The sequence below is a fragment of the Condylura cristata genome, unplaced genomic scaffold (assembly GCF_000260355.1).
Source record: "Condylura cristata isolate star-nosed mole 26May11 unplaced genomic scaffold, ConCri1.0 scaffold00029, whole genome shotgun sequence".
NCBI classification, from domain to species: Eukaryota; Metazoa; Chordata; class Mammalia; order Eulipotyphla; family Talpidae; genus Condylura; species Condylura cristata.
In genome coordinates this window covers 25,672,742-25,681,292 of record NW_004567130.1, presented here as the reverse complement: position 1 = coordinate 25,681,292, position 8,551 = coordinate 25,672,742, and the positions used below count along the sequence as shown (strand labels likewise).

The following is an 8,551-nucleotide window of genomic DNA, read 5'->3' as shown; positions in this document are numbered from 1 at the left end:
CTGGGGCATTCTGACCCCGTGTGACTGGGGTGAGGAGAAAACCCCACACCTTCGTTCACAGCAGAATGTGCCCTTGGGGGTGCCCCCCACGCTGGAAACGTTCCCCCCAAGAAAGGATGTGAGGATGGCCTGCTCACTGGACCCCCGGTGGGTAGGTGGCCTTGAGGACCTAGGGGGCCTGGGGGGTGGGGGGCAGCCACCTCCCAGAGGATCTGCACTTCAGCTAGGTGCTGTGCAAGGACAATGGGAGTCTCCGACTTGCACAAAAAGTGCTGCCTGCGGTGGAGAGAAGGCGAGCAGGGTCTGCAGGGGGCAGTGGCCCCTTGAAATGGGTGGCGGAGGCCTCCCTGGGGAGGTGGTGGGGCAACAGCCTGATGGACTGAAGGAGGAAGAGCGGAGCTGATGCTGGCTGGGAAGGCGTCCGGGTGGCCCCCGGGGCCAGCGGGTGCAAAGGAGCCGAGCTTCCGCCCTGCGAGGTCAGGAGGGAACCGTTCCCCTCCCCAAAGTGGCCGGCACAGGGCCTCCCGCCCAGCACGCCCACGCCAAGGCTGCGGCATCTCCCTCCCTGGCCCAGCCCCCCTCTTTAACCTTGAATGCATTTTTGGGTCTCACGTGTCACCCAGTGGCTGGTAGGCTGCCCTGACTTCAGAAGAACGGCATGGGGGAGAGGGAGGGGGCTTAGGTGGTGTCCGCTCACCTATTTCTGCCAAAAGTGGTCATGAGGTTATTTTTAAACACCGGGAGGAGGTATTTATTGTTCCAGGCGGAGGAGCGAGGGCAGCCTGAGGGATTCGTCCAGGCCAGCAGGTCCGTCCTTTCCACCATGGTGAGTAGTCAGGGCTCCCTGGGCTGGGGAAGCAGCGGGTCCCCCGTCAAGCCAAGGACCCAAAGGGAGCGGGAGTGCCCCAGACCCTGGTGGAAAGTGTGCTGCTCGCGGCCGTGCAGAGAGGAACCCCAATCAATGCCCGATAAGCCACAAATAACAGCATCTCCCGGGGACTCACAAAAACAAAATAAGAGAGTTGGCTTTTTTATGGCTTGTCGACTGACCTCTAGAGGAATCGATAACTCCCAGGGCCTGCAAAATGGGATTGACCGCTTTTAAGGATCAAATTGTAATTCTTGTCTCTTGCTCAGGCGGTTGGGGAAGAGAATCTATTGGCTTTCACCTTTTGAACTTGCAAATTTAGACCGTTTCTCCCTGTGTGGTTTGGCTAGGGGTCTCCCTCCCCAAGCAGAATCCCCCCAAGTCAGGGACACAAAGGAGAGCGTTTAGGGGCACAGACCCTGAAGTCAGACGCCCGAGTCCAGCACTGGCTCCCTGGCAAGTGACCCACGCTCTCTGAGCTCCCCCCACCCGCCACCCCCAGCCTCCCTGGGAACAGGACGGGCAGATGAGGACTGAGACAGTGTTATCTGCAGTGTTGGGGCATTGGTTGAAATTAAAGTCAGAGAGAAGAAGGGCGAGGGGAAATGCCAACCCCAGCCTTGCTGTTTGAGAGGTCAGAGCTTTCACCACCATTTTGACCCGGGGACATGCGGAGGTAGCAGTCGGGCTCCAGCCGCCTGAAGTGTCGCCCCGTCCGTCTCCGCCTTCCTCGGGGCTCAGCGAGCCGGCTCCCACTTCCTGACACACAATCCATTTCCTTCTCTGCATCGCTGGACGTTTTGAGAAACGTTTCGGATCCAGAGTGCGGGTGCCGCTGGGGCATCCCCGAGGCGCTCCCCAGCTCCCGGGTTTCCAAGGGGCCGCTGTCTCAAACGCCTCAGAACCCGGTGTTCCGGGGCGCATCATGGACAGCCCCTCCCTGCCGTGGCCTTCGTGAGGCAGAGTGGACAGACTGCCCATTTCACAGCCGCTGAGGTGACTCTTAATTGATGCTTCCCCCCCCCCCGCCCCAGGCACCTAAGAAAGCCAAGAAGAGAGTGGAGGGGGCCAACTCCAACGTGTTCTCCATGTTTGAACAGACCCAGATCCAGGAATTCAAAGAGGTGAGTGTAGCTGTGGAGTAGCTGCCTGGAGCGGGGTCCCCTGCCCCCCGTGTCAGAGCGCCCGCCTCCCGTCCCCCCCCCGCAGGGACCTCTTACTCCAAGAACGCCATGCTCCAGGCAGCACCAAATTCAGCCTGAGTATGTGCGCACCATTTTCCCGAACTTGTGCTGGATGTCAGGGTGAAGCCTGTCTCTTGTTGAACATATGGGGGAATTTTTTCAGAAACCCAGAGAGAAAACTAAAAATGACTTAGGATTCTAGCACCCACAGATCATCTGTTGACCTTTTTTTTTAAAATCTGGTAGGCAGCCTCAGGCCACTGCTGTGCCTGGTGCCTGTGTTCTACAAAGGCTCCGCCTCGCTGCCCCTGGCCTTTTCTTTCAATGATTCAGCCTCGCTGTTTCCATCATTTACTCAAACCACTTCCGACGTGTCTCGCTAGTAAAAGGAACACACCTTCCCCAGCATCTCTTACTTCCTTGGAGTAAATTCCTAGAAGCACATCAGCTGGGTCAAAGGAACGTCAGGAGGAAAAAAGGAATGAGAACCGCGGCCCAAACCGGCCTGCAGAGTCGCCTACTCATGCCCCAGACGGGCGGGTTCCTCACCCCGCTGGCCCCCGTCAGCACGGGGCATTAACCGCCTGGAGACTTTTGCCAGTCTGAGACAGGAAAAGCACCACCCCTTGGACTTTAAATCTTACGGTCTTCGATCACTGGACCCTAGTCGGGCCTGAAACCCCGTCACAGCCCAAGGGGACGAAGTAACCCCACAGGCAGCTGGGTGAGCTGAAGCCACCCCGCGGCGGAAGCCAGGCACGGCTGACTTCGTTCTCCAGCCTGTGGGCTTCCACCGGCGTCCACACCCTCCTGGCCCTTCCGGGAAGCGAGCGAAAGCCGCCAGAGGCCAGTGTGTGTCCGAGCAAAGGGAAGTCCCTTGGGCTTACATGGGAACTGAACATGCCTGAGCATTCAGATCTCACGATCTCAGGAGTCCTGTGTCCCAGAGACCTCCAGAGCCAGGAATTCCTGGGGCGAAATGTCACCTCTGAAGTGGTCTCCTTCTAGGGAGGCTGTTGCCCCATTGACTTGACCCAACACCTCCCCTGCCCCTTGAAACCCAGAGTCCGCCCTCCCGAGCCTGTGAGCCAGCCCCTTGGGGTCCCCTCCCCACCATCTCCGGGCTGACGAGCCGTCTCCCTTTCCAGGCCTTCACCATCATGGACCAGAACAGGGACGGCTTCATCGACAAGAACGACCTGAGAGACACCTTTGCTGCTCTTGGTGCGTGAAGCCCTCGAGGCCGGCCTGGGCGGGTGCGGTGGGCTGCGGAAGATTGGGAGCTTTTGTTTTCCAAGTTAGCAGCTCAGCCACTGGCCTTTAAGACAAATTTCAGCAGCTCGAAAGCGGTGTTTAGTCTAGAGTGCTTTCACCAATTTTTCTTTTAAAATAGCGTTTTTGTGTGTGTTCGAGTGCAGAGCCAACACGTGCTGGAAAACTTGGAAAATTCAGAGAAAGTATAAAGATGAAAATGTTACCCATCAGGTCATGTTCCTGGCTAATTTTCAGCCTCTAAGTCTTTTCCAGGCTAATCTTTTTCATGCATTGTTGGTTTTGGGGGTCTTATTGTCACAAGTGGGGTTGTTCTACTGAGGACTTGGGACAAGGCATTTGTCCACAGCCCTCCACAGCTCTCTCAGCAGTGTGAGCAGGTGCATGGAGCTCTTCTCCAAACAATCACGTCCCGTCTGCCTCCACTCACGTCCACCCCCACCTTGCCCCAGAACTCAGGGCCATGAACAAGTTGTGTAGTGCCAAATTCAACGAGGTAACGTTCCTATTTGTAGTTGCGATGGACTTTTGTGCTTAAAGCATAACTTATCCGAAGAAGGGGCGACTTTCTGCATTTGTAGAAAGGTACTCCGTCAGCAGCAGTAGCACTGGCAGCTCAGAACCTCTGAGGCTGTGTGGGCTATAGAAGGCGGGTTTTCTTTTCTTTTTAAAGATTTATTTTTTGATTTATTCACACAGAACTGGGGTACAGGCCAGAGATGCGGAGGGTGAGAGGATTCACCAGGGACAGAGTGGGGAGCAGAACAGGCAGATCGACGAAGTCCACTGCTGAGGGAGCAGCGGGCGGGTCAGGAGAGGTCACCTGCCGCGCCCCGTGGTCACCTCTGGGGCAGGCGGGGATCGAACTCATGCGGAAGCGGCTTAAGCTTCTCAGTGCTGCGCTTTAACCGGCTGCGCCCCCAGGGAGGGCCCAGAAGGCGGTTTTAAAAAGCTCCTGCAAGTGATTGTTCTCTGTACTCCCGCCTCCAACTGAGAAGGGCTCATTTATAATAAAAGCGTTTGCCTTTGAGTAAAATATTCCAATATTTGCATAAAGGGCGCAGCTTCTGAAGACACTATTCTGAATGAGCCCTCCTCACACTCGGCTGATTCCAGTTGTCTGGCTGTTATAAGTAACAGTCAAGAACAGCGCGTGGATCTTTGGCCCCGTCCACTTTAATTGTTCCCAGACCAGATTCCCTGGAGTGAAGACAAGTGCCTTGTCCTAATCTGTGGCTGTCCCAGCGCAGGGGCCCTGAGTGTGCACTTCCCACCCTAGGGCGCATGAATGTGAAAAACGAGGAAATTGATGAGATGATCAAGGAGGCCCCGGGTCCCATTAACTTCACTGTGTTCCTGACGATGTTTGGGGAGAAACTTAAGGGTAAGGTGTGTGTGCGTGCCCATGTCTGTCCTAGGGCATCTTCATCGTACACGTAAAGCAAAGCACTACAGGAACAGATGGGGCGGGAGAAAGGGGAGGCGAGCCAACACGGGAAACGAGCTCCCTTCCCCAGGCTGGCCTCAGGCTTTCTGAGCGTGGCCTCACACCGCGCTGGAGGGCGTTTCTGTCCTGACCCGTCTCCAGAAGAGGACAGAGGCGCCCAGACAGAATGCCACTTGTCTGTGGCCACACAGCTGGCTGGAGTCAGGATGCCAATCCTGGTCTTTCCAGATCTGGTTCCACGTTTGACCTTGGGTTTGCTCAGAGACCAGTCTCAGCCCAAGGCTCAGGGCTAGGGCCTCCGGTGAAGCAGCTGTTCATCTTGGGGGGCTGGGCCCTGCCTCCTGGGGCACTCAGTTCCAAGTCACCGTGGTATGTTCTCACCCTGTCTTCTGTTTCAGGGGCAGACCCTGAAGAGACCATTCTCAACGCCTTCAAAGTGTTTGACCCCGAAGGCAAGGGGGTGCTGAAGGCTGACTAGTGAGTGAGATCTGTGGGGTGCACTCGGGGGTCCCTGGCTTCCCCCTGCCCCATACCTGGTGCCAATGCCTGCTGTTCTCTCTCTCTGTGTAGCATTCAGGAGATGCTGACCACGCAGGCAGAGAGATTTTCCAAGGATGAGGTAACAGCACCCTTGAGACACCCCACACGCCAGAACTCCATCTTCCTCACTCCTCTGAAACACCCTCACCCTCACTGACAGCAAACCTGCTGTAGTTACTGAGCCCGTGTCTCACCTCGCTTCTCAATCACCCTACGAGGCAGGGATGTGCCGTGCGGTTGTTTTCTAAATAGAGATGTCGAGGTCCAACTCACATGAGAAGAAAACGCTCATGGAAAATGCTGAGGCTCGATCCGAGCCCGGGTCTTTCAGGACTCCAGTCTGCCTTCCTCGCCACCACAGAGCCCTGCTTCGGGCATCCGTTTCCCTACAGAGCAAGAGTGCATCGGGGTTGCAGTGCTGTCGATGGTCCTGTGGTGCTGGACCTCATTGCCTACGTACACTTGCTGCATAGTTTCCTAGAAGGTGGCAGTAAAGTGTCTTGTAATTTTCTGGCAGGTGGCAAGAATGTTTCTGGGAGAAGGGGCACTTTTACTCCTTCCACAAAAGTTCCTGTGAGCAAGCAACAGCCCTGAAAGCTTAGTTATTAATGAACTTGAATGGGTCTGCTTTCAACAGTCGGAGTCCACCAGTTCCACATTTTATTAAAAATTTGATTTAGATTTTTATCCCAACTTCAAGCAGGTGAAAGAGCCTGCCTCTCCTCCCAGCAGCTTGGGGACTCTGGCTGAGCTCCTTGACCTCACTGTGCTTCAGTTTCCTCATCTGCACAGCGGGACACGAGGGGCCTGCATCACCGGCTCGCATATGTACAAAGTGCTGCATGTGGTAAGGGCAGTGTAAGTGCCCTGTTACAGGCCGATGCGTATTTTTTAAAATAACTAGCCAATACTTTAATGTTGCAATTAACTTATTTTAGCCACTATTTTTTTTTAAAATCAAGAATTTCCATACTCAAAAAAAAAAAAATCTGGATTTCCAGTTTCCCTCCGGAATTAGATTCCCTCAAAAATCTGTCCTTGATGCCCCCAAGGCCCATTAGGCTTCTCTGAGCAGCTGCCTCTCCGTACATTGACTGTGAGTCTCCCATGACTACGGACCTCACCAGCCCACCATGCTCCCTCACGCCCAACCCCTCGGCACACTGTGCCCGCCATCCACGAGCCCAGAAACACCCCTGCAGGACATCTGTGGGGCCAGTGTCTGCCAAGGAAAGCAGGCAGGAAGATGTTGAGCCAAAGACAGTCAGGCCTACCCTTCCACACCTGCCCCAGGGCAGCCTAGAAACCGGAAAAGCCTTCCGGAGGCCCCCGTGGGCCCCACTGGTCAGTAGTCTGTGGGCTGCCCCTGGAAGCTTGAGCCCCGCGGCTCGCTGCAGCAGCTGGAGTAGCGTGACCTGCCAGGCAGAGGCTACTTGGGCATCTCTACATACCTCAAGCTGCCTCTGTGTTGCAACCTGCCCTGCGGACAGCCCCCTCCTCCTGGCCCTCCCGTCTCCTCAGTGACTTGCTGGTTGGTTACAGGTTGACCAGATGTTCGCTGCCTTCCCACCTGATGTAACCGGCAACCTGGACTATAAGAACCTGGTGCACATCATCACCCACGGGGAAGAGAAGGACTGAGGGAAGAGCCCTAAGGCCCCGGTCTTGTCTCTGGGGAGAGAGGGGCCCCTGCCCTCCCTTCTTCTGGCCTGTTAGCTGTGTGGCTGCCTCGGTGTGTCCACCACCAACTTTGGAGCCGGTGTGGCTTATAGGTATGTGACCATGTGGCCTGGACATCCATCAGAGGCCGTGCTCAAATAAACAGGAGCTGTGTATTTGTTGGCCGTGTTTCTCTGGTCAGTTACCTTGAGAAAGGAGGGCAATTTACTAATTCCCAGTGTATGAGCCTGTGACGGCCTGCTGCCATTGCTCTTGAATCTTAGTCACTTATTATGTAGCACAGACCTTCACAGCCACGCAAGACTGTTTCTTTCCAGAGCCACGTTTTTCTGGCATGTTAGCTAGAGGACCACAGCCCTTTCTTCGCAAGCATTTACAGAGCCTAGATCTTGTGACATCCTTTCCTTGAGGGAAATTTCTCCCGTAGATGTGCTAGACAGACCCCGGAGTAAATTATGAGGTAGGTGCCTTACACAACACCTAGGAATGTAGCTCATTTGGCAAAAAATGACACCTGTTCACTGTAAGAGGCTAATTTCTAGTTTTAGATAAAACTGAGCCTCTCTGTACTTCTCCTCAGGCAAGTTGTAGATGATTTCTAACCTTCCCTGGGGTTCAGGAACTGGGTCTGGACATGAGTTCACTGTTGATTTGAGGGAGCAAAGTCATTGTCGAAGCTTCAAGTCTGTTTGAATTCAAGAATCCCAACTGAAAAGGTGAACAGGTTCCTATAACCAAGCAGTCCAAGGCCTTCAGGCATGGCGACATCCAGGAGCTCAAAGAGGCCAACAGTCGGACAAGGCCTCTCCACCTTCCCTGCTCAGCTCTCTCTCATGTTGCTCTGCTCTCAGTGGGGGCAGAATAGCTACCAGAGCTCTCCCTAGCCCTCAGCAATCCCAGTGGAAAGAGGCCCTTCTCCCTCTCCACACCAACCCAGAACAGGGTCGGGGGGGAACCTGGACCCACCCTGGGCATGCGCACTGCTCTGACTGAACAACCTGATTAACTCTCATTCAGGGTCTGAAATCAGTTCCTTCCTGAACCCCAGGAACCAAGGGAGTAGGGGAGACCAAACAGAAAAATCCAGTAGGCTCTCCAGGAGGAGGAGTGGAGGTCAACATCCTAAATTTTCAAGAGAATCCCAAGAACCCAGGACAGAGTCCAGCAAATGATAAATGAACAGAGCCCAAACGGGGGTGGCAGTGAGGGTCACACAGAGGGAATGAGGGGTTCGGCGATAGGAGAAGCCAGGAGCAGGGGTGAGTTCAAGGCTCAGGAACAACAGTCTCCACGGGAGCCCAAGTCCACCCCACCAATGTGGCTAAGGTGGTGGGGAGATGGGGCCTCAACAGGCATAGAGTTGGGGCCACGCCCCATGATGACCCACTGTGATCCCCACAGCCCCACCCCCGGAGCCTGCCACTGGGGCTCCTGCAGAGGGGCCAGCAAGAGGTGGAGGAGGACCCAGGAAGCCCCGCTCAGGTCGCTCAAGTGTGGCTTGTAGTTCAGGGAAGGACGGACATACCGGAAGGATACACACAGAGAGAGACGCAGACACAC

At 55.2% G+C, this 8,551-nt stretch overlaps 1 protein-coding gene across 2 annotated transcripts; it reads left to right on the top strand.

Annotated features, from left to right (window-relative positions):
* Positions 1-696: 696 nt before the first annotated feature.
* Positions 697-7,144, top strand: MYL2 (myosin, light chain 2, regulatory, cardiac, slow). 2 transcript variants are annotated; one of them, XM_004691066.2, is made up of 7 exons: positions 697-826; positions 1,903-1,992; positions 3,201-3,276; positions 4,604-4,708; positions 5,170-5,248; positions 5,342-5,390; positions 6,854-7,144. In XM_004691066.2, the coding sequence occupies exons 1-7, from the start codon at positions 719-721 to the stop codon at positions 6,950-6,952; spliced, it is 606 nt and encodes a 201-aa protein (XP_004691123.2). In that variant the 5' UTR covers positions 697-718; the 3' UTR covers positions 6,953-7,144. The 2 variants fall into 2 exon arrangements, with proteins under 2 accessions (XP_004691123.2, XP_012586371.1); XM_012730917.1 differs by lacking the exon at positions 4,604-4,708.
* Positions 7,145-8,551: the final 1,407 nt, after the last annotated feature.